Here is a 25,884-nt window from a genome sequence, read left to right on the forward strand (position 1 = left end):
ATTCACTTTGGAGGAGAGAATAAGTCTTGATTCTAACTCTAAATGCACGAATCATATTCTCTCTACACATGAATCAAGATTTAAGGAACAAAAACCCTAAAAAAGTTTTAAAAAAACTCAATTTCCCTAAAACTTTTTCTTTTTCTTTTTCTAAATAAAAATAAATAAATAAATAAAACAAAATAGTATAAATACAAGAATGGGGTCAAGCCCTCACAAAAAAACAGCACCATAAAAAGGGAAGCCCAAACAAAGGCAAGGAGAAACCCTTGCAGAAAACAACCAAAAAGATGAATTAAATGATGTCTTGGAGGCATACCCCCAAGACATCCATGACATCCCAAACAAAACACCTAATCAAGACCATAGGATCTCTATGTTTAAAACACCTAAAAACATCCATGACATTCCTCTCATTCCAGATGAATTAAACACAAAGTAGCATCATTTCCCCAACACTTCATGTTTATAAATATTTTATCTTCACGTTAATTGAACTCAATGAAATTCCTAATGTTCTTAGCCATCCTTCCTTTAATTAATTATAATATATATATATAAAAGAAATATGAGGCTTTTGTTAAGTACATATCATGGTGGGTGAAATTAGTTTAGAACTCAAGATGTTTGGATTCGAAGTTTATTTTGTTCTTTTCTTAGTATCACCTCACAATCTAATGCCACTCCATGTTATATATATATATATATATATATATATATATATATATAAAGTATTACTATTAGCAATATATTGGTATTCATTGGTGTTTTCCTTTCTCACCTTTAAAATTACAACTTCGATATTGGGATCGCTCTCGTACACTTTCAGAGCCTTTTCCATTTGAGAAAACTGCACATGAAAAAAGATATATATTACATAGACATGTCATTCAAATAAAAGCATCCATTTTGTTTACATATGCATGTTTAATTAATTTTTAGAAATATATATAACATGGCTAAATAATGATATGGTAATGAGATATTTGCATTACAAAACAAGTTTAAGTGTGAATGAATTGAACACTTAAAATTTAAAAGGATATAAACAAAAAAAGCAAAAAAAACACAAATTTTACAATTACTTAGAAATTTTAGCACTTAAAATTCAGCTTCTTAAATGTTCTATATTTAAATTTTTTTTTTTTTTTTATCAAACAAAACCTAATTCTTATTTAAGTGATTATTCAGTTAAGTATATTTAATAACACAATTTAGATACTTAAAACAATTAGTTTCACCTAAAATTTTAAGTGAACATGACTTCCCTTTAGCGAACACTAAAACTTTTACGTAAATGACATTTCCTCACCTTCCATAGTAGAAGGTAGATGGTTCAAGTGGATAAAAGTGGTTATGTGAGTTTGTTGCCAAGGTAAGAATAAAACAAAATAAAAAAAAAATAAAGTATACATTTTTTTTCTCAATTTATGCTATTTGATAAAAGTAAAAATTAAATGGAGAATTTTTGTGATATTTGTATGAATTTTAAGTGGTCAATTGATATTTGATATTTCTCAATTTTAAAATTTCAATTTTTAATTGTTAATTATAAACATAGAATTTTTGTGATATTTGTTGAATTTTAAGTGTTCAACGTTTGGTGATAATTGAAGTCTCATTTACTTAAAATTTTAATTGGAATCTTTTTTCTCAACATTTTTTAAGTAGTATCTAATTAATTGTGTTATCACATGTACATAATTGTTAAACACTTCATTTATTCAAAATTAATGTGAAGTTCAATAGATTACATTGTATGAGTAGCTAAGTGAGTAATTTCATGACTAAAAAGATCTTTGTGTGAATTAAATTCAACAGAAAAAGAAAAAGAAAAGAAAACTGTGTATACTATTGAAAATCTAATATAAGGAAATGACTACCTATGGGGTAATTCAATACCAATATAATAGGATATAATGGAATATCAAAATTAAATAAAATTGTTGCAGGAAGTTGCTGGCTGCCCAACAGATTGAATTACTTAAAATTGAAAAGAAAAATAAATCAATATAAAAAATATAGATGAATGTTCATGTATTGTTCTTCATGCCATTCATTCAATATGTTCTAGTTAAATGATAAGGGAATTAGATGAAATTTCTATTAATATTGTAAGTTGGGATTCATGTTATGATTTTGAGATATGAATATTGTAAATTGGGATCCATGTTATGATTTTGAGATTGAGAATGAACTTTATTGATTAATTTGTGGGTTCTAAAATTTGTGTTCTTAATGGTTTTTGATTTTTCAAGAAAATTTTTTTTTTCAAGAAATTTTGAACGTACAACTCGTAATTAATCTTTATGGAAAATTGGTTGAAACATTCTCAATGTATAATTCTCTATTTTAAAAATAAAAAACAAAACATTAAAAATCCCTCAAAAAAAAAAAATTTTCTTTGTTATTGTGTTAAAAGGTTCATCTTTTGTATTAGATGATCAATGCTTAATGGAATGGACTTCCTTTGTGTTATGCTCTGTCTATTTCCCTTTTATATGCTTAAATTCTTATTATTTTCTCCTTTGTCAATTTGTGTCAAAAAGGGAGTGATAAAAGATGTTCCTAATGACGCTCCTTTTGTTAAAGAGGGAGATCAATATGTATATGTTTATATGCTTTTGTTTAAGTTTAAGGGGAAATTAACTCAAAGGGAGATATAACAATTTTTTTTTTTTTTTTGGTGTGGGGGGGGGGGGGGGGGCGGGATGGGGGATGTTTGAGTTTTGTAGCAAGTGCAATGTGAAGCTTTGGTTAACAACTATATGTTTTATTTTAACAAATTTACAGTTGTGTTACATGGTTTTGTCATTCAATTGTCGAAGGGGGAGATTGTGAGAAACTTAGTTTCCGTGTTGCCAAATTTCGGTGTCAAAACTTGTGAATTGAGTTGTTTTTTTCCATTGACCTTATCTTGATTTTGGAATTAAGCTAAACGGAAAGTGATTGGCACAAGCTCAATACCTATTGATTGGATTTGAACATCACTTAGAAGACGTAAGTAAGTATCCAAGCACACTTATTTTTGAATGCTTTCAAGAGTAAAACTATGTTTTGAAGACCTTGAAACATGATTTGAGTGTGTTGGGACAGTAGTAACACACGAATATCCTGATCTAATGAAAGCTACTCCCTCTGTCCCAAAAAAAAGAGTGTCATGTTTAGGGAACTATGACTCACAAACATGATACTCTTTTTGGGATGGAGGGAGTAATAAAATAATCACATACAAATATAAGATATAATGTGCTTCGGCCAAAACTTATTTACATCCACACATGAGAGGAGACTCTACTATGATTTTTAGAGAAATTACAATAATAAAGTACCAACTCCATATAAATAATTTTCACCATGTACCACTCGACGGGCCTATCTCCTTGCTACCAGTGCCACTAATGTCAACTTATTTATGTGGAATTTAGTAGTCTACTTGAATGTTGTGAAACTCAAGTACAAAGTAGGTACATGGAATTAAATGTTCAAGATCAAATATGGATAAGCTCTTGGAACTTAAAGTTAAAGAATGATTTCAATAGCAAAGGCATTGGACTTCAAATGACTAATATGAAGATCCAAATTCTAGAAGCTACATGACCATGAAGCTCAAAGCATAAACAATATCAAAGATTAGTGATAAAGTTGAAGTGGATCCAAGCCTAAGATGTTCAACCCAAAAGCTCAAGATTGAAGATCAAGAATTGGGTAGATTAGTATTGGGTGAGTGTTAGAATTTTAATATAAAGTTATTTTTGAAGTAACTTGATGTAGAACTGATTATTAAAGCGTTTATAGCCCGTTTGGACCACCAACGCGTTAAATGGGCATGCTGACAGATTTTCTAGGCTAATCCCGAAGTGTGCATTTTTAACCTGACATGAGAGTTTTTTAACTGAAAACGGCCCAACAAACAAGACTCACGTCAATTTATATGAATTATCTCTTCGTTTTGTGGATTCAAATCATCTACTTTTTGGATTCAAAGTAAACTTTTTCTTATGAACAAATTTATCGCTTCCGCTTACGTCAATTGGTATCAGAGTTTTGTCTTTTACTGGTCTAATGGCAGATGAACATGGTGACCGCAACTTCATTGGCGACGAAGATCGACAAAGAGAGGCTTTTTCAAGGGCCAAATTCCAGGCCTTTCAATAGACTACCCAACTGATGTTTCAAGAAATTTAAGCAACCTTTATTGGGCTTGCGTTGGGTCCAAATCAGAATCACAATTACAACAGGGTGCAAAATGTTGACGAAGATCACATTCATCCTTTTTGGAATCACAACCCCATCCTGCCGCGTAGGCAGCCAGCCTATAAGGAAGACTTCAATGATGATAACTACACTGAAGAGATACTTGGGGAAAATAGAGGGGCTGGAAGATATCGGGATCAAGGAGATCGTGATTCTAGGGAGTTTCGTATGAAGATGGATCTCCTCAATTTTAACAGTAATCTTAATATTGAAGATATATTGGATTGGCTGGAATAAGTTGAGAGATTCTTTGATTACATGCATATCCAAGAAGATAAGAAGGTGGAACTAGTGGCATATAAGCTCAAAGGAGGAGCTTTTGCGTGGTGGGAACAACTTCAAGTTGCTTGCGCACGGCAAGGGAAGACACCAGTACGCTCCCGACAGAAATGCAATGTTTGATAAGGGGCAGATTCTTGCCACCAGATTATGAGCAGACTCTATTCTAGAGGTATCAGGATTGCAAACAAGGAATTCGAACGGTTTAAGCCTATACAAAGGAATTCAATCAGTTGACGTTTCGAAACGACCTGAGGGAAACTGAGATGCAATGAGTTGCTCGTTATCTGAATGGTCTGCAATATGCCATTCACGATAGGGTATCAACACAGATAATTTACACTTTTGCAGAAGCCACGAATGCGGCAATCAGGACAAAATCCCTTTTAAGGAAGCGAAAACACCGGATGGTTCCAGGAATTACTTTGATACGACGCGTTTAGCGACGAACAAAGCAAAATAACCAATGTATTCTTAGCCTTCCGTTCCAGCAGTACCTGATTCGGCTAGCACCAATATTTAGTTAAAGAAGACACTAACAGCCCTTGTAGTGAGTCGGGATACATTAAAAAATAAGCCCTACGGTCGGCCAGACCCCATTAAGTTTTATCGATGTGGGAAGCCAGGACATCGATATAATGAATGTCCCTAAATGCGTTCAGTCAATTTAATAGAGCCTGGGGGGAAGAAGGATCAAGATAGAGAAGCTGGCGAAGGGTTTCCTTTAGGCGGTAAGAAAGAGGTGATCAGAGAAGATCATGGGGATCTACTCTCATATTCTCTAGTTGTACGAAGGCTGTTACTTGCCCCGAAAATGTAAGAGCATCCACAATGGCATAATATATTCTGGACACGGTGCACTGTCAATAAGAAAGTATATGATGATATTATTAACAGTGGCAGCAGCGAGAATATTGTGTCAAGGGCAATGGTCCAGAAGTTAGGCTGAAAACAGATAAGCATCCGAGTCCCTAAAAAATTGGTTGGATTAAAAAAGGGGTAAAAACAAGGGTTACAAATATCTTTCGAGTTTCCTTTTTTATTGGGAATAAGTATACTAATGAGGCATTGTGTAATGTTGTTGATATAAATACTTGTCACTTGATTTTGGGCAGACCATGGTAGTTTGAAGTCAACGACACTCCAAAGGGCAGAGATAATGTTTGCATGTTTGATAAAGGAGGGCAGAAGATTGTGTTGGGTCCTACGACCGAAGGGAATTTTTCCAAGGTTTCATAAGTCAATGAAAAATCAATTCTTTTAATCGATAGTGAGCAGTAGTTTTTAGAGGAAGCCAAGGAATCCGAACAATTTTTGGCGTTGCTGGTTGGAGAAGAAGTGTCTGATACTCCTTTTACAATTCCAATAGTGTTATAACCCATGCTTAAAGAGTTTTGGGAGATTATTCCAGATGAGTTGCGTAGTGGTTTACCTTATATGCGAGATATTCAACGCTATATAGAGCTTGTGCCTAGTGCTAGTCTGCTGCAATTATCGTACTATCGCATGAGTCCAAAGGAGTGTCAGATTCTGCAGGACTAAGTTAATATCTTGGTTTAGAAGGTTACGATGAAAGAGAGTATGAGTCCGTGTGTTGTTCCAACTTTGTTAGTACCAAAGAAGGATAGAAGTTGGCGTATGTGTATCGATAGCAAAGCCATCAACAAGATCACCATTAAGTACATATTTCCTATTCCATGGTTAGATGATATGTTGGATATACTGGCTGGTTCAAAACTCTTTTCAAATATTGATTTGAGAAGCGGTTACCACCAGATTCGTATTAGACCACGGGACAAATGGAAAACTGATTTCAAGACTAAGAAGGGTCTGTATGAATGGTTAGTGATGCCGTTTGGGTTGTCTAATGCTCTAAGCACTTTTATGAGGCTTATGATCAGGTATTAAAACATTTTATTGGCAGATTCGTTGTTGTTTATTTTGATGATATCCTGATTTATAGTTAGTCAGATACGGAACATCAATTGCACTTGAGGGAGGTACTGACAGTTTTGCAGTCAAACAAGTTGTACATCAATCTAAAAAAGTGCACTTTTATGACTAACAATTTACTATTTTTGGGTTTTGTGGTGAGTGCTGAAGGCATTCGAGTTGATGAGGAAAACGTTCGAGCAATTCGAGAATGGCCCATGCCAAAAACAGTATGCGATGTGCACAATTTTCATGGTTTAGCAACGTTTTATAAGAGATTCATCTGAAATTTTAGCAGTATTATTGCTCTTACTATAGAATGCATAAAGAAGGGAAATTTAAATGGGGTGAAGAGGCAGAACAGAGCTTTGCGCTGATCAAAGAAAAATTGTCCAATGCACCTATTCTAGCATTGCCAAGCTTTGAGAAATTGTTTGAGGTTAAGTGTGATGCCTCAGTTGTTGGAGTTGGTGCTGTTCTATCCCAAGAGGGTAGACCAGTTGCGTTCTATAGTGAGAAGCTTAGTGATGTGAGGAAGAAGTGGACTACCTATAAGCTTGAGTTCTATTCAGGGGTACGTGCATTGAAGGGTTAGGAACATTATCTAGTGCAGAGAGAGTTCATTATATGTAATACCCCTATATTTTAGAGGAATTATTTAATTAAATTAATTACCTTTAAATGAATTTAATGAATTTATTTATTTAAAATTAATTATTTATATACTTGTTTATTTGATTTATTGGTATAATGATATGCTTAATTATTAATTGATTTGTTGACGTGTTGATTTTTATTTGTATGGCATCACTTGGTTGTTAATTCTTGTTTGATTATGTGTTATATGTATTTAGTTATTTTAATATTAAGTATTTATTTATTTAATTATTTATTTAAGTTTAATGGACTGGGCTTGGTTTATTTGGACTAAAGGATTTGGGTCTTGGGCTGGAGAAGGAAGCCTTGAAGGATTTGAGATGGTTTAAAAGCCCATAGATTTATGCATGAGTATATATATTAATATATATTATGCATATTAAATGGATTATATAAATATATATATATATAATTATATATCTATAGTAAGTATATATGTATAGGACTATATATATGGTAAATATAGTTAAAAAGGATTTATAAATATATATTACATAATGTATATATTTATATTTATATGTTTTATGTATATTAATATAGTTGGAGTCCTACATGGAGGAGGATTTGAAATGGCAATATATATTATTTATTTATTTATATTTATATGTGTCATATATATTAATATAACCAGAGTCCTACATGGAGGAGGATTTGAATTGACAATATATATTATTTATTTTTATTGTGTGAGGAATATATATATATATATATATATATATATATATAAATATAATAAATAAGTATATATATATAAAATAATATATGTGTATATATATTTTATTTAAGATTATTATTATTTTTATTTGAGTAGTCATACTAGGAATATGATTAGGATATTAATGTGTACAAATATACACTTAAGGTTATATTGTTAGAAGGTTTTCACGTTTAAAAAAAAAATAAGAGAGGCATAGAGAAGAAGAAGGTAAAACTGACAAAGAGGATGCCGAATCAGAGAAAGATCGATAACGTCGAATTTGGAAGAGACAACTAAGGTTGAGGCGTCGGTTTCGTTTCGAAACCTTCAAGCAAGTTCTTTTCTAACTCTCCTCTTAGAACCCATAAGTTTATCACCTTGGGTATTAAAATCTATAGATTAAATTGACATGTTAATCACCTAGACATAGAATAAATGCATGCGAAGAAATTGACGTGTATGTATGTGTGTGTGTGTATATATATATATGATTAATTAGATATTAGGACATAGGAGTTTAGGTTAACTTATATCATACATTATATAAGTTGTTGGTTAACCTATATTGTACATTAGAAGAAAAAAAATAATCTTTCTTCAACTAGGAAACTTTCTCCAATTTTGGGAACTTGAACCTGTTTTAGTATTCTTTCTGTATCTCTTTCCTCGAGTGTCAAAACTGCTTAAATCTCACATAAGCCAAATGGAAATTTGAAGATCTACAATTTTATATTTCACAAAAATTTCATGAAGCGGATGTTTACCTTGTTAAAACAGGGGCTGGAAGACAGCACAAATTTTGTATATATATATATATATATATATATATATATATTTTATCCAATAATTGTTTTAGCCAATTATATCTAAGACATGTTGGTTAAATATATATCTTATCCCATAATTGTTTTAATCAATTTGGATAATTTGTATTGGTTGGGTGTTGGCTAAATAATTCTTAATATTTATATTTCACGTGTACGTATTATTTGGACATTACTAAATTGTGTAACATACGTGTTATACACGCCTACGTGTTATACTGCCACACATAAATAAATAAATATAACATAATCAACTAATAAGTTGTTCATTGATATTTATCATGTTTATATATGTGATGGTGGTGTTTATGAAATCATAATAGGTTGTTTATTTAAATTAATTATATACTTATAACTTGTATCGAGTGCCTATGTATGATTTATTTCATAGTTAATTGTAAAGTTTAGTACATGGTTAAATTGGAGGCATGGATGAGTTGCCAAAGGCATAAATAAATTGCCTTATTAATTGTATGAATAAAATACAAACATGAGGAATATGAATGAATTGCTAATTAATAGTATGGATAAAAACATACTTTTGAAGGCATGGATGAGTTGTCAAGACATAAACAGATTGTTATTTAATAAGCATGGTTGATTTGGCAAAGTATAAATAAATTATTTGTAGAGGTACGGTTGGGTTGCTATAGTATAAATAAACATACTTTTAAAGGCATGGTTGATTTGCCAAGACATAAATAAATATTTGTGAAGGCATGAATGAGTTGCCAAAGTATGAATACATTACTAGGTAAGTTAGATGATTAAATATACATGTATGGATATTGTATTTATAAGTGGGAGATTATAAATATTCTTATATTAGAATAAACTAATCTTTAAAGGATAATATATTATTTTATAATATTAATAAAATAATATTAGTGAAAGTATGGATAAGTTACCAAAACATAGATCTTTGCTATGTGATTTTTATAAATAAAATCATACATTGGTGGATATTGAGATTTAGATTGAAGGAAAATATTCCTTGGATTATTATTTATTATTTAAATAGTTAAATAACTGTTTAAAAATGAAATTTAAGTTTAAAGGAGTTTTCTCTTAAAAGGGAAATGTACTTGATGTTTAGTTTAAATATGGAGATATTTTTATCATTGTTTATGGTCTTAGATTTCAAGGAATATATTAATGAACATATCCTTTATATATTTATATATATAATATATATGTATCATCTTATATTAAAGGTTAAAACTTTAATTATGATGATTTTGGTTAAAGATGTTTTATTTATCAGTTTTCAAAGGCTTGATAGAGGGAATTTGTTCGTGTGTCTAACCTACGATTCATTTTTCAGGTTATTAGAATTTCTAGTCTCGAGGTTAAAGATCTGCAGCTGGGAGACTGTCATTCATCTACTCATCTTGTTTACTTTTAAGTAGTATTGTTATTTATTGTTAGATGTTATGTATAAACTGGTGGATTAATAGTTTATGGTTTAGGGGTCCTTGACTTATAAGATTCTCGAGTTGTATTTTAGAATTTTAAATTCATGAAATTTATTTTTGTAAAGAAGGTTTTATTTTATTAGTAGAATTTTATTCAGCGATTTATTCATTATTTTTATTCTTCTTGTATTCTGTGTTCGTTTAAATACTAAATTGTTTTGATATTCCTCTATTTTCGGGTGTGGGTCTGGCAACTTACACGTGGAAATTCGGGGGTATCACAAAGGGAAATTTAAATGGGGTGAAGAGGCAGAACAGAGCTTTGCGCTGATCAAAGAAAAATTGTCTAATGCACTTATTCTAGCATTGCCAAGCTTTGAGAAATTATTTGAGGTTGAGTGTGATGCCTCAGTTGTTGGAGTTGGTGCTATTCTATCCCAAGAGGGCAAACCAGTTGCGTTCTATAGTGAGAAGCTTAGTGATGTGAGGAAGAAGTGGACTATCTATAAGCTTGAGTTCTAATCAGTGGTACGTGCATTGAAGGGTTGGGAACATTATCTAGTGCAGAGAGAGTTCGTAATTTACACTGATCATCAGGCTTTGAAGTTCATCAACAGTCAGAATGATATTAAGGCATAAATCAGGCCAGCAGAATAGAGTCGCTGATGCACTTAGCTGAATAGTAGCACTCCTAATGAATTTGCGAGCTGAAGTTGTGGATTTTGACTATTTGAAGGAGTTGTATGGGGAAGATGATGACTTCGAGGAATTATAGGCTAAGTGTCAGACAGGATGGGTTACTGAGAGTATGCACATACATGAAAGATTTTTTTTTTCGTGGTAATCAGCTTTGTATTCCGAGGAGTTCCCTTCGTGAGTAGATTATTCATGAATTACATGATGGCGGTCTAGGTGGACATCTTGGTCGAGATAAGAGCATGGTCAAAGAACGATATTATTAGCCACAACTCAAGAAGGATGTTGGCAGCCATGTGCGACGGTGTTTAATTTGTCAATCTGCTAAAGGTTAGTCTCAAAATACTGGTCTTTATATCCCTTTACCTACACCAGATTGTCCTTGGGAGGATTTGTCCGTAGACTTTGTCCTCGGATTTCCACGCACTCAACGAGTGGCAGATTCAGTTTTTGTAGTTGTTGATCGTTATTCGAAGATGGCTCACTTCATAGCTTGCTAGAAGACTTCTGATGCTACACATGTTGCAAATATGCTCTTCAAGGAAGTTGTTCGTCTTTATGGAGTTCCTAAGTCAATCATTTCAGATAGGGACACCAAATTCCTATCCCATTTTTGAGGACTTTGTGGAGATGTTTTGATACATCTTTAAATTTCAGCAGTGCTAGTTATTCGCAATCTAATGGTTAAACAGAGGTGGTCAATCGGACTTTGGGCAATCTGATTCGTTGTATTTCTGGTGCGAAACCAAAACAATGGGATATTGCGTTATCACAGGCAGAATTCGCATACAATATCATGGTCAACCGTTCAATAGGCAAGTCGACTTTTTCTATTATTTACTATCATCCGACGAAGTATGCATTAGATTTGGTCCCACTTCCAAAGCTATTTGAAAAAAGTGTTGCTGCAGAACACATGGCGACTCGCATCCAAGCCATTCAAAGTGAGGTTCGAATGCATCTTGAATAAGCCAATATGAAATATAAGGAATCAACAGACAAGAAAATTCGAAAGAAAGTCTTTCAAGAAAGAGATTTAGTTGTGGTGTTTCTACGCAATGAGAGGTTTCTTGTTGGTACCTACAACAAATTGAAGAACAAGAAATATATAACTTATCAGATTCTGAAGAAGATTAATGATAATGCTTATGTTGTTGAGCTTCCCAAAGACATGACTATTTCTCCTACATTTAATGTTGCAGGTCTATTTTAATATTTTTTGCCAGATGAGACGCGCTCTTTCAGTCTAAACTCGAGTACGAGTTATTTTCAAGTAAGGGAGACTAACGTAGAAATTTTTTTGAAAAAATAGAGAAAGAAACCTAATAAAATAAATCTACAAAATATAAAATATGATTGCAATCTGAGTTTGTTTAGACAACGAACAAAAATCTTGAAATATTCGATAGGCTTCTTTCGAACCGAAACCGTTTTGAGGCCCTAAAAGATGATATTTCGCCGAAAAACACATTACGTCACAGCGTATCTGTGGGTCTTGTTCGTTAGGCCGTTTCTAGTCAAAAAAACTCTCCTGGGTTAAAAACTCACACTTCGGGATCAATCCAGAAAATCTGTTAGCATACCCGTTTGGCCCCCTGGTGGTCTAAACGGGCCATAAAGGTTTCAACAATCAATTATACATCACAACTTCATTGGGTAGATTAGTATTGGGTGAGTGTTAGTAATAAACTATAGACGTACTTGAACCTTGCCATAAGGTCCTAATTGTTAACAAAATGGATCTCTCACAAAGAGTTAAAATAGCCTAGAAAAATTCAGGACCTGAGAACACTTAAATGACCATAACTTTTTCTATGGTTGAAATTTTTGAGTACGACTAATTCGACTAGAAAAATAACTTTAAGAACTTCATTTTGGACATAAATTTGGCTTACTTTAGAGAAGAAATAAAAGATATAAGGACTATAAGAGAAATGTGTAAATATTGAATGAGAATTATAATATGTAAAGGCTTGAATGAGGCTCAAACACTCATTCACAGCTCTGATATTTATATAATAGAAAAAGCATTTGTTAATATTACAAAAAAGAAAACTGAATAAAATCAGTGCATATTTTATGCCTAGACTGTTCGAAATTGTGGCTCATAATTCCTATTATTATTGGTTTCTATTTTAGAGTTATTTTATTATAGTAATTTCTTGTAGAGATTTTTTTTGGGCCCTAAGAAATTGTAATCCTTGTTCACCAAAGAATTAGGTCTATAAATAGACACCTAAGGTATTGTTGAGAGGTATGAGTGGAGAGACATGTAACCGGTAAGGGCAGTCTGGCTTCTCAAGAAGAGATGGGAAACATGCTCAATATCATTTGATTGAATAATTGACCCAACCCCTTGTTGTTTGAAGATCCACTTCAATTGGTATTTTTTTACGAAAAGCAGACATAAGATAACAAACCCAGTGTTTTACTAGGATTTCTAACAGCGGTCCCGAACTCAAGTGGATTATATTTTTACTTTTCCTTAGACAAAGACGATTAAACAATTCCCAATCATGGTCTTTGCAGATCAAATCATTCATATAATATACAAAACTGTGACAAAAGTAAGTGAAGCTTTTGTGATAAACAATTGCGAGACAATTGTGTAAGAATTGTGAGTCCCTCAATTGTGAGTTAATGGGTAGAAAGTATTAGATTTGTTAGAGTGAACACTGAAGACGAAAAGGCGTCTCATAGAGAGAGGGCGTCTTGCTGTACACGGTGTAAGGCTCGGGTATTAGGACCTTTGCCCAGGCAGCCAATTACACAAGGAAGACTCTAAGTGAGAGTGGGTATACAAGATATTCCGGTGTTGGTAATTTTCCCCAAAATTGTAATATCTCCTCATTCATCAACGTAGCCTTGAGTTTGGGTGAACCATATAAATCTTGTGTTGTGCAATGCTTTATGGATACTTTATTGCTTTGGTTGGTGTTTACACCCTTATTTTCTACTTTCAAGTAGAAGATTACCCTGGTCGATTTCAATGGAAAGGTACTATGACATTCCAGTGGAAAGTCTTGGGACACATGGCAGCCAAGGAAGCAAGTAATTACAAGTGGTTACATGCAAAGTCATGGGACATATGGCAGCCTAGGAAGTGAGTGGTTACAAGTGGTTACATGCAAAGTCATAGGACAAATGGTAGCCTAGGAAGTGAAAGGTTATAAGAGGTTATATGCAAAGTCATGGGACACATGACAGCCTAGGAAGTTGGTCGATTCTAATGGAAAGGTACTATGAAATTCTAATGGAAAGTCTTGAGACACATGGCAACCAAGGAAGCAAGCGGTTACATGCAAAGTCATGGGACACATGGTAGCTTAGGAAGCAAGTGGTTATATGCAAGCTACCATTACTAAATTCTATAAATAGGGCATGATATTGTAACTTAGAAATTCTGTTCAACGCCAAACCAAACACGCATTTCAATACAATCTACATTTTCATTGCAATGCACTTTCAATATGATTAGTCTTAGTCCTGCACTTTATTTTTCATTAGATAATTTTACAGTCAAGTCCTTTACTTTCATAAGTATCGTAGTTCTTCCTAGCTAGTTAACTATCCAGAAGTCCTTTATCAAAGGCAAAAAGAACTCTAAGGTGTTTATTCCAGACCTCATCAAAATCGCTTGGTCTTGTAATCTTTCTTCTGGAATATTATTTGGATCTCTCTTCGGAACTACTGCAGTTCTTAGCACGCCCACCCAGTTCCATCAGAACTGGCCACTTTTTAAAGGCTAAACATAGTGGCACGCCCGGTGGGACATTCTGAATGAAGTGTTTCCATGGCGGGAGGAAAAAGACACGTCAAATCTGTTCAAGATCCTGTCAAAATTGAAGGGGAACAGACTATTGAACTTCCTGATGAAAGTTCGCGTGCCATTCCTAAAGAAGGAGAAAATATGATTGCAAAGATCGTCGAAGCAATGATGAATGGACCAATCATGGATATGTCACGTTTGATGAGTTGTAATCACGAAGAGGCCATTCGAGCATAAGACAAAATGACCAGCAGACTGGAAACTATGTTTGAATGGTCTTTTGTAAGTCTTTCTCAAAGCTTGGCCAACATTCCTCAGAGCTTGGCCAACATCTCTCAAAGCTTGGCCAACAGGCCAAGTAATTCAGAAGGTTCTCAGCAATCGGCCGTTCCAATGAACAGGCCAAGTACTTTTGTTGAGGGGAGTCCTTCTCATCAGCCTGTGAGTACCATACCATAGGCACAGACAGTGCAGGTGCCACTTGTACAATCAATGTCCATACCAGTGACCCAACAAGTGTAGAATTCAGCTCCTGTGACTATACCTTAATAGGTTTGTCATGAAGTTTTTTTTAACAATTTGCATCAATTTAGGTCTTCTCAAGGTACAACTCAAACAGGTCATTTGGGAAATCAGTCGTATTTTCCACCCTATGTTGGCCAACAGAATGTTCAGTCACCTTCTACTATTCCTTAAAGACCACCTCAGGTTTTTCCTATTACAGGTGGGGGGCAGAATGTGCCAAGAGAGCCTCTTAATCAAGGAGGCAATAGAGGTCGCTGGAGGAATAACCCAGACCTAAACACATTTCCAATGATGTTTGGGGGGCATCCAATGGCCAACTTACCCAAAGATTGGCCAAAGAATACAAACTCATTGCCCCAACCTATGGTGTCGATTCTATCAGCAGTGAAGTCGATTCCGCCAGTAGTGAAGTCGATTCCACCACCACTTCCATCGCAGATGCAGGTTTTGCCTAAGGTACAGAACCCTTGAGCTACAGTGAAGTCAACTCCAGCAGTAGTGAAGTTGATTCCACCAACAGCAGTTCATGTTCCATTTCAGGTGGAATCTTCAGTGCAGAATCTTCAGTCAGAAGTAGTTCATTCCATAAGGAAGGTTGATAAACCTTTCCATAGGAAGCCGTTATCATTTCTTCCATTGGAAGAAGATTTTCCACAGTCAGATTTTCCTTCGGAAACGGCACAAGCTTCTCAATCGTTGTATATTCTTCCACCTGAAGAATATAACAGTCATAGTATTTTTCTTCCAATTTTGGAAAAGAATGCTAGTACTTTATTTGTCCCAAATTCACATCTTGTGATTTTTGGGGGGCAAAACTTGGCTAATCAACTATGTATTTGGCTTGAAGATGTACAAATTCATCCTCCTCGTAAACTTCCAGACCTCGGGGGACAATGAAATTGGACGTAAGGCTTCAAATCCTTAAGCTTACACGCGACTTTCGAATTAGTTAATAAGCTGTTTAAAGTTTTCGACCCAATGGTACATTACGACTGAAAAGTTTTAGTTATTTCAATAGGAATATCACATGGCAAATTCTCACTCATATCTAAAATTTGATATGCCTTACAATTCTTCAAAGAATATCAGACACATCAAATTTGGAGGGCAATGTTTACACCCTTATTTTCTACTTTCCAGTAGAAGATTACCCTAGTCGATTCCAATGGAAAGGTACTACGACGTTTCGGTAGAAAGTCTTGGGACACATGGCAGCCAAGGAAGCAAGCAGTTATATGCAAAGTCATGGGACACATGGTAGCCAAGGAAGCAAGCAGTTACATGCAAAGTCATGGGACACATAGCAATCTAGAAAGTGAACGGTTACAAGTGGTTACATGTAAAGTTATAGGACACATGGTAGCCTAGGGAGCGAGCGGTTACAAGCGGTTATATGCAAAGTCATGGGACACACGGCAGCCTAGGAAGTTGGTCGATTCCAATAGAAAGGTACTATGACATTCTAGTGGAAAGTCTTAGGACACATGGCAGTTAAGGAAGCAAGCGGTTACATGTAAAGTCATGGGACACATGGCAGCTTAGGAAGCAAGTGGTTACATGCAAGCTACTATTACTAAATTCTATAAATAGGGCATGATATTGTAAAGTAATAAGCCTGCTCAATGCCAAACACAACAACGCATTTCAATACAAATTCTTATTTACATTGCAATGCAATTTCATTATGATTAGTCTTAGTCTTGCACTTTACTTTTCATTAGACAATTTTACTTTCCAGTCAATTACTTTCTTAAATAGTTCGTTCGTTCCTAACCAGTTAATCATCCCAAAGTCCTTTACCAAAGGCAAAAAGAACCCTGAGGTGTTCATTCCAGATCTCTTTACAATCGTCTGGTCTCGCAATCTTCCATCTAGAATATTGTTTGGATCTCTCTTTGGAACTACTATAGTTCCTGGCACGCCCATCCGGTTGCATCAGAACCGACTGCTTCTTACAGGCCAAACAGTTAGATCTTCATATATTCTTGTTGTTTGCGGACTGCACTCTACAAAGTGGAACTGGTTGCACTTGGGCAGAAAGGTTATAGCGGAAGTGCAACCGATTGGACTTGCTTGTTTGTACATTTTTCAAATCTTCAAAGGGGCAAAGTGAGTGATATGTGAATGTATTTTTTGCCAATGAAAAAATAAAATAAAATAGAATTGTAGCAAAGTGGGGAAAAAAAAAAGTTTATTGCGGGAGCAACAAAATTAACTTAGGTTGAGTCAAACTATTCAAGACTATTTCCAATAGCAAATATATATATATATATATAATCATTTTTGTTAGTAACATATGTAATATTTGACTTTTTATTTTATTTGGTTAAGATATTATTTGTCCAAATAAATACATACATACTTATAATATTGTCCCTAATGTGGCTTGAATATTTAACCATTCATTTGAAGAGGTGAGACCCTCAAACACGGTCTGACGCCCATTGGTGTCATTCAAATGTTAATTTCAAAAGTTAAATAATATTTTGTAGATTTGAAATGAGATAAATAAAATTTTCTATATACATATATTATGCATATAAGTAGAAAAGCAAGCCTGATCATATACATATTAACATACCATTCCATAGGTGAGGCAATTTAGTTTTTCCGGTCTATTCAGTGTAACCTTCCGCACACATGGATTCCCTTCATAAAGTACCTGTGACAATAAATAGCAACATTTTTTTGTTTGGAATATTAATATATGCAATCCTGTCCTACAAATTTTTATTTTTCATGTTGTATAATTAGCAAAGTTTTATTCTGATATTGTAGAAGATTGGATGCTTAATGAAATATCATCTCCATGGTTAGTCACGTATATCACGTCATATTAGTTAATAAAATTGTATTTATTTATTTATTTTGTTGTAGTAGTTGTAATATCACATTATGTGTTTAAGAGGCAACAATATGGATGTTTATCGTTCCCTATAGAATGGAAGGTAAAAATCTAAAATCCAGGCTTTTATGTGTTGGAAATATAATTTATTATTTTCTAGAATAGGCTCAATATATTTCATGCCTAGATATATATGTGGAGAATACATTAACTTAAGAAATGGGGAACAGAGCAATTATGAAAGAAAGTCTATATACTGAAGTAATAAGTGTTTCATGCTTTGTTATAATCATCTAATCTTCTCTTCATGTCAAATATACATAAAGATAAATATTGTTATTTGTGGTGCAAACAATTTCTTTAGTGATGGTGATTATCAACTAGGAAAAAAAAAGAAGAAGAAGAAGTTCAAATATTGTTTTAAGAAGTAGTGGCGGGTCCAGGAAATTAATTCAATGGGGGTCACCAATAACAATAATATGATAAAATTTGAATCAAAATAATAAATAGCAAAGGGTTTTTTTTTTTTTTTTTTGTTATTTTTTGTGAATTTTGATTCTTAAAAGTTTGGTGGGACCCACTAGAGGAGAAAAGATTTGGTCATTTCTATATTTTCAAATTTTTTATTGCACAAATGAGTTAGAAAATGAGGATTGTTTTTCACCATTGGAAGTTTTCTTACGGTCTTTTGCGAATTTTTTAGGAATTCAATCGGTGCACTCTTATAATTATCAAAATTTATGTATAGAAAATACAAATAACAAAAATTTCAATAGCAAATGAGGAGTCTTTTATAAATTTTGATTGAACATGGGTCTTTATTGAATTTTGAAAATTTTGGGGGCGAATGAGTTAAAAAATGAGGAATCTTTTTGACTTTTGTAACTTTTTGTCAAGGCCTTCTATGAATATTTTAAAATTTTAGTGGGGGGCACTTTTAGAATTACCAAAATTTATGTATAAAAATACAAATAAAAAAAAATCCAATGCCCCCACTGGTACCGAGGTGCCTCCACCACTACTAAGAAGCCACATCTTGTTTTCGAAAATTCAAGCAATCGTTTTCATACACAAACATACCATATATTTTGCCCCTATTGGGGCATAAACACTCAATCTCACCTTTGGGGTGGAGAGTTTATACCATATAGGCTAGTAAATATTGTGAAGAAACCACGTCTTATCTTCATAAAAGAACTCTTTTTGGTTTTGGTCGCGCATCTAGAAACTCATATTGACCCATATTTTTCTTTCGTGTGAGAAACTTGGCCTTTTAATTGCTTGAAAATTTAAGTGTCAAAACTTGTTATTTGATTTGTAATTTTATGTTTATCTTGTGTCTCAATTTCAGAAGTTGAACGACAACTATTCGACGAAAGCTCATAACCTATGGAATAGATTTGAATCTCAGCATAACCTATGGAATAGATTTGAATCTCACTTATAAGAGGTGAGTGTACGTGCGAATACACTTATTTTCTAAAAAAGTTTTAAATGTTTTCAAGAAACAAAATATGTTTTGAAAATCTTAGAACATAAGTTAAGTAGGACTTAAAACAATAATACGGTGTTGTATTTAGTCAAATTCTGGATATCTTTTCAACTCCTTTTTTTTAATCGAAAACTCTTGAGACAACCAATAGGGTTTTAAGACACTTTTTCCAACTTTTATTTGGAAACTCTCGTCTATTTAAAACCTACTTTTACACAGTTTGTTAGAAAATAGAGAGACTGAAGATGCAAGAACTTCCTTCGATTTTTCTCTCTCTAAAATTCTTACACTTCAACAGAATGAAAAATGCAAAAAGCCTCCCTCTCTCTCTACTCGTATGGTCTATTTATAAACCATCACCAAAATTCTAACCAACTTATTGTATAGGGCTCTTATTCTAGGGCCTTCTTCCTTTTGGGCCTGACTTCATTATGTGAGCCTCAGATGTTGGGCCTAACTCTCAGTATTGTGTTATGGGCTGAGTTTAACTGTTCGGTCTGATCCTTCTTTCGTGGGTGTTGGGCTCATTGCGGTACCCCTTTTTGCTTAGGCTCGGACCTACCATTCAATCTGATGCTTCACTCGCGGGTCGGGTCTGGTCCAATCCATCTTTGGTATCTTCAATTGCCCCCATAATTACCCCCTAGTAAATAAGGGGGTAATTATTATTGGCGGCCAATCATGACACTAACGGCTCAAGAAGATCTCGTGGGAAAATGGACGGTCGGATCTAAAACCGATGCTTCAAGATTCCAAAGAAACTCCTCGTTTTCTTGACGCTTCGACCTTCGGGCCCACTCTGTCCTTATAAGTATCAGAGACGTTCCCTCAAACCTTTTTTACTATCTCCATCTTGTATCACTGTTGGCCAAATCTTTGCTTGCCTCTCTTTCTTTTTAGTCAAATCAAATCTCCTCCGGCGAACCTCTACGAAAGCTTCTTTTTCCAGCGATCTTGCAATAATCTACGTTTTCTCCTTCTGAGGTTAGTTTCGTTTGCCTTTTTCTTTTGGAAGATCACTTTTTCTCCCTTAAAAACCTCATTCATTTTCACCATGCCTGTAGATCTAGATGTTCTTCGCATGAAACTTCATCTCCCTGTCAATATAGAAATTAGAAACTACCCTAAAGACGTGGATATCAGGACTGGTGCTGGCCTTCTTCCCGGCGAAGTCTTGTTTACCCATCTTCAGTTGAACATCATTAGGTTCCCTTTGCATCCTTTCTTTAACTATGTTTTCAACAAACTAGGGATCTCCCCTCTGCAAGTAAATCCAATTTTTTTTAGGATCCTATCCATTCTGCTACTACTGACTCATGACAAAGGTCTGGATCTTGATATCGTAGATCTTCTTCTCTGTTACAAGGTTAGTAAGATCCGACTTGAGGAACCATTCTACCACCTCTACCCGATTAAAAAGATGTCCATATGCAAAGACACACTCAAGTCTGAAAAGGGTTGGAAAAACAACATAATAGGGGTTAGGGGGGGCTGGTCTTCTCCAGCTGCAGAGGATTATCCAATCCCGAGCACCTTTGGTGTGTGTTCTGTCTCTTCGTATAAGAAATTCAAAACCCATAAGAACGATTATCCCTGCGAAATTTGTGTTCCTCGCTTTTGTACTTTCTTGTGCCGTTCTTTAGGCATTCCTTGTGACGATTTGAGCTACAGTGTTTGCAGGGATATGGATAATTACTTAAAGAATTACGTTCTGAATGACGTTCCTTCCTGCTCAGACCTCCTTACCTCAGACAACCTTTTCGCCATTTCAGCCCTCGGCAGCGCAATGAGCCAGCTCCAAATTCCTTCATTCGGCAGAAGGAAGAACCCTCCCCGAGTTACTGTTGCTGCTGTTGCGGCAACCTCTTCTCCTGCCTCGGCTTCTTCTTCGGCCACTATTTCTGACACCATTCCGAACGTAGTGGCTGCTGATCCTGCCATTAGCGTTCTTTCTACCAATCCGAACGCACCTCCTCAGGTCAATACTAATTTTGTTGTTACTGCGGGTGCTCAGGATAAAGAGCGAGGCAAAAGGCCTCATCTCGACAGTGCAGCCAACCTTGATGATGCATCTCATACAAGAAGGATCCGAATTTCTGGGCCGGGTACACTCTTACATCGCCCAGTCAATTCTCTTACCCCCTCTGGGCTTGCTACAGCTGTGGTTTCTGCTTCAGCTTCTGTTTCTGCTTCTGCCTCTGTAACAGCACCATGGACTCCTCGATTCACCCGAACGGATGGGACATTCGTGAAGCCGAACGAGACTATGTTCAAGGATGGTCAGACCGCTATGGCATATTACAGGGGCATGTGGACTCCTAAGGACATTGAAACCGCCAAAGGTCTATCCCAAAAGGAGGTGTTCAGCCGCTTTTCCTTATCTGCCATGGAGGTAATTTTTATCTCCCAATCAGAAAAATCTGTATGCTTAACCCCCTCTGACCATGCAATCGGTTTAACCAGTGTTCATGCATATCTCTGCAGACCCTGTTCGGTATGATGGCTATGCAAAAACAGGTGGAAATAGGGAACGCCAAGGCTCGAAAGTTCTCTGACAGCCTTGAGGTGGCCCATAAAGAAAATAACATCCTCGCCACCAAAAACACAGAACTGTTCGTCCAGCTTGGAAAAGTTAAAAAAGAGAGAGACGCTCTGAAAAGGGAAACCGATTCTCTTAAGGATGAAAGGGATGCCCTTCACCTTGAGAAGAGGGTTTGGCAGACCGAGCACAACTCGCTCAAGGACGAAAAAGCTGAACTCCAGCGCCTTCTGGTTGACGAACAGTCCGCTCGGATGACCTTTGAAAAGAGAGCCCCGGAGGAGCGTGATGCTCTGCTCAACACCATTAGCAAGGTGAATGGTGGTATCCTGGCTCTTCACGCCCGATTTTCAAGGGTTGGGGCTCTCAGGTATGCTCAGGGGTACAGAGAGGGTTTCTCCGACCGTGCTCCTGCCGACGGACAGACTGGTTCCACTCCGGACGAAGTTGATAAGGATCTAAAAATTGATCCTCCAGGAGTCTATGTTGATCCAGACTCCACTCCTGCTAAACACATTTTTGATGAGTGTCAGGAGATTGCTTCCTCCAGGGTCACTACAGTTCCCTCTGTCGTTCAGCCTCTAGACGTTCTTCCTCTGTCTACTATGATCCATTCTTTAACCGTTACTGAGATTGGGCCCCAACAGAACGATTCAGTTATTCATCTCGACTCCCCACCTCGTGAGGATGGGACGACACAATCAAGAGGCGAGTCAACACAATCAAGAGGCTGACAGAACAGAGGCAGCTAGCTAGGACTCTTCTGATATTTTAATTTCCTGCTTCTTTGTAGTTATGTCATCGGTATGCTTTATCTTTTGTAACCTCAGATCATATCATGAATGAGATGACAAAAACATTGACTTTATCTGTGAATGAGCGGTAACAACTAGCTTCACATTCATTTACTTTGCAATGTCTGGCGCTCGACTTATAATGCCAGCTGCCACTTACTTTTTGTTTTTGAGCAAATGCTTAGCAAGTGCTTGCCGCTCGGCTAGAATGCCACTTGGCTTGTTATTTCTTAGCAAGCTTCTTATCTCTTAGCAAGTGTTTGGCGTTTTGCTCATAGTGCCAGCTGCCACTTACTTTGCTCAAGTGCCTGGCGCTCGGCTAGAATGCCACTTGCCACTTGGCTTTTTATTTCTTAGCAAGAGTTTGGCATTCGGCTCATAGTGCCAACTGCCACTTACTTTGCTTAAGTGCCTGGCGCTCGGCTAGAATGCCACCTGCCACTTGGCTTTTTATTTCTTAGCAAGTGTTTGGCGTTCGGCTCATAGTGCCAACTGCCACCTACTTTGTTATTTTTACTTGATCAATCTCTTAAAGAGGAATATTACTTTTATAAATCTCAGAAACTTGTACATTCGCTTGTATTCAATTGAAAATGAACAAAATTCAACATTGAAACTTTTAACTTTCTATTGATAATACCTCTTCAGAGACGTAGCATTCCAAGGCTTATTAACCAGCCTTCCGGCCATGGTCTCTAGGGTATATGCCCCCTTTCCTATAACTTCTGCAATTCTGTATGGACCTTCCCATGGTGGCATCATCTTTTTTACTATCCCACCTTCTTTTTCAGAATCAGATCACCTGGTATAAAGTCTTTGTGCTTTACCTTTTTGTTATAGCTATTCGCAAGCGTTTGCTGGTAAGATACGAGCCTTACTGCCGTTGCATCTCTCTTTTCCTCCAGCATATCGAGGTTAAAACTCAACATACTGTCGTTATGCTCTCGGCTCCATGCCAAACTCCGAACAGTCGGAACCAAGTGTTCAACCGGTATAACTGTTTCGGTACCATATGCCATGGCAAATGGGTTTTCTCCGGTCGGTCGCCTTGGGGTCGTTCTGTAAGCCCATAGGACGTTCGGCAGTTCATCTAACCATCTTCCTTTCTTCTCTTCAAGGTTCTTCTTAATACAAGCAAAGATTGTTTTATTCGTGATCTCCGCTTGTCCATTGGCCTGGGGGTGACTTACTACCGCCAGCTTTTGATTAATTCCATACTCCTCCAACAGCTCTCTTACTTGCTTGCTGTCAAGGTTTGTCCCATTATCCATGATGATTGATCGCAGAACGCCAAACCGGCAAATAATATTGCTCCAAATGAACCGTCTCAAATGAATTTGAGTTACGCTCGAGTACGGCTCTGCTTCCACCCACTTAGAAAAGTAATCTGTAGCCAGCAGCACATACTTGTTCTGAGCTCTTGCAATTGGCAGAGGACCAACCACATCCATCCCCCATTGCGCAAAAGGCCATGGTGTGGCCATTACGTGCAAGTCCTCAGGTGATTGGTGAATCAGTGGTTTGAACCTTTGGCACTTATCGCACCTTCTGGACAATTCTTCCGCATCTCGCGACATGTTCGACCAAAAGTACCCTTGCGTCATTGCTTTGTGCGCTAAAGACCTTCCCCCTGAATGGTTTCCACATACACCTTCATGAATAGCTCGCAGCACCTGCCGAGCCTCTGTGGGAGTGACGCACTTTAAGTACGGCCCAGAAAAAGACCTTCTGTATAACTGGTCATGCACTATGGCGTACTTTGCAGCATTCGATTTGATTTTCCTAGCCTCTTCTTTTTGCTCAGGCAGAATACCTCCCCTGATGTAAGTTATGATCGGATCGATCCAACTTGGCTTATATGGAATAACATTTACTTGCCAAGGATCTGGACCCAAAGGTTCTGCAAAAATGGATGGCTGGTATAATATTCCTACTGGAATTACCCTGGCCAATGTTTCTCCAGAACTCAAGGCACTACACGCTAGCTGGTCGGCATCTTCGTTATGCTCTCTCGGTATTTGGATGAATTCAATTTTTTCGAAGTTTTTGGCCTCCCGCACAACAGCAGAATGATAGGCCTCTATTGTTTTATCTTTGGTTTCATACTCGTCATTCACCTACCGAACAACTAACTGCGAGTCACTAAAGACAATCAAATTCCTAACCTTCAACTCCTTGGCAAGCTTAAGTCCTGCCAGCAGTGCTTCATACTCCGTTTCATTGTTGGTGGCTCTAAATTCAAGCCGGAGCGCTTGACTCAAGGACGTACCTTCTGGTGTCTGCAATTTGATCCCAATGCCTGCCCCCATCTGATTTGAGGATCCATCGACGAAGAGTCTCCACAAGCAACCTTGAAGGTCTTCCTCTATGTCTTCTGAATCACATTCCAGTAGAAAATCTGCCACTGCTTGCCCTTTGATTGCCGTTCTGGGTTCATATGTTATGTCAAATGAGCTTAACTCTATGGCCCACTTCGTCATTCTTCCTGAGAGGTCTGGCTTGTGCAAGATTATTCTGATAGGGAAGGTAGTTAGAACGATGATAGGATGGGATTCAAAATAATGCCTGAGCTTTCTTTTCGCATGCACTAGCGAGAGTATCACTTGCTCGGCCTTTGAATAACGTCGTTCGGCCTCAGTCATCATTTTGCTAATATAGAACACTGGATATTGCTTCCCTTCTGGACAACGAATCAGAACGCCACTTGTCGCGATGCTGGATAGCCCGAGGTATAGAAATAATTTTTCTCCTGGTTCTGGAGCTGACAGGATCGGAAGGTATATATTCCTTCAAACTAGTTAATGCTTTGCGCTGTTCATCCCCCCAAACTTGTCTGCCATGGCTTCATATTGTGTCAAAAAATGGTTTGCAATAGTCTGACAGTTTTGAAATGAATCGGCTCAATGCTGCGATCCGTCCCGTAAGTGTTTGCACTTCCTTGACTGTTGTCAGCTCGACATTCTTAGTCAAAGCTTCTGCTTGGGCTGGGCTATCTTCTATGCCTCTATGATTAACCACGTGTCCCAGGAATTGACCAGAACTCACGCCGAATGAGCACTTGGTTGGATTAAGCTTCATTCCGTAGTGCCTCAACACATCAAATACGTCCTATAGATGTTTCAGATGGTCAGCTTTCTTCTTACTTTTTACTACCATGTCATCA

The 25,884-nt window shown here is 36.3% G+C and overlaps 1 protein-coding gene across 1 annotated transcript in view; it reads right to left on the reverse strand.

Moving 5' to 3' along the window:
- The window catches only part of LOC132296349 (probable 3-hydroxyisobutyryl-CoA hydrolase 3), a 65,216-nt gene extending 44,772 nt beyond the window's left edge, over positions 1-20,444 (reverse strand). Inside the window, exons 1-3 of the mRNA XM_059794560.1 lie at positions 20,427-20,444; positions 17,633-17,713; positions 782-850 (exon numbers count right to left, since the gene is read on the reverse strand). Coding sequence (XP_059650543.1) covers positions 782-850; positions 17,633-17,713; positions 20,427-20,444 — 168 coding nt within the window. The remainder of the gene's footprint in view (positions 1-781; positions 851-17,632; positions 17,714-20,426) is intronic.
- Positions 20,445-25,884: the final 5,440 nt, after the last annotated feature.

Source organism: Cornus florida, unplaced genomic scaffold, assembly GCF_030987335.1.
Source record: "Cornus florida cultivar Cherokee Brave unplaced genomic scaffold, ASM3098733v1 CherokeeBrave_3.0.0_Hap2_Chr02, whole genome shotgun sequence".
Classification (NCBI taxonomy): Eukaryota; Viridiplantae; Streptophyta; class Magnoliopsida; order Cornales; family Cornaceae; genus Cornus; species Cornus florida.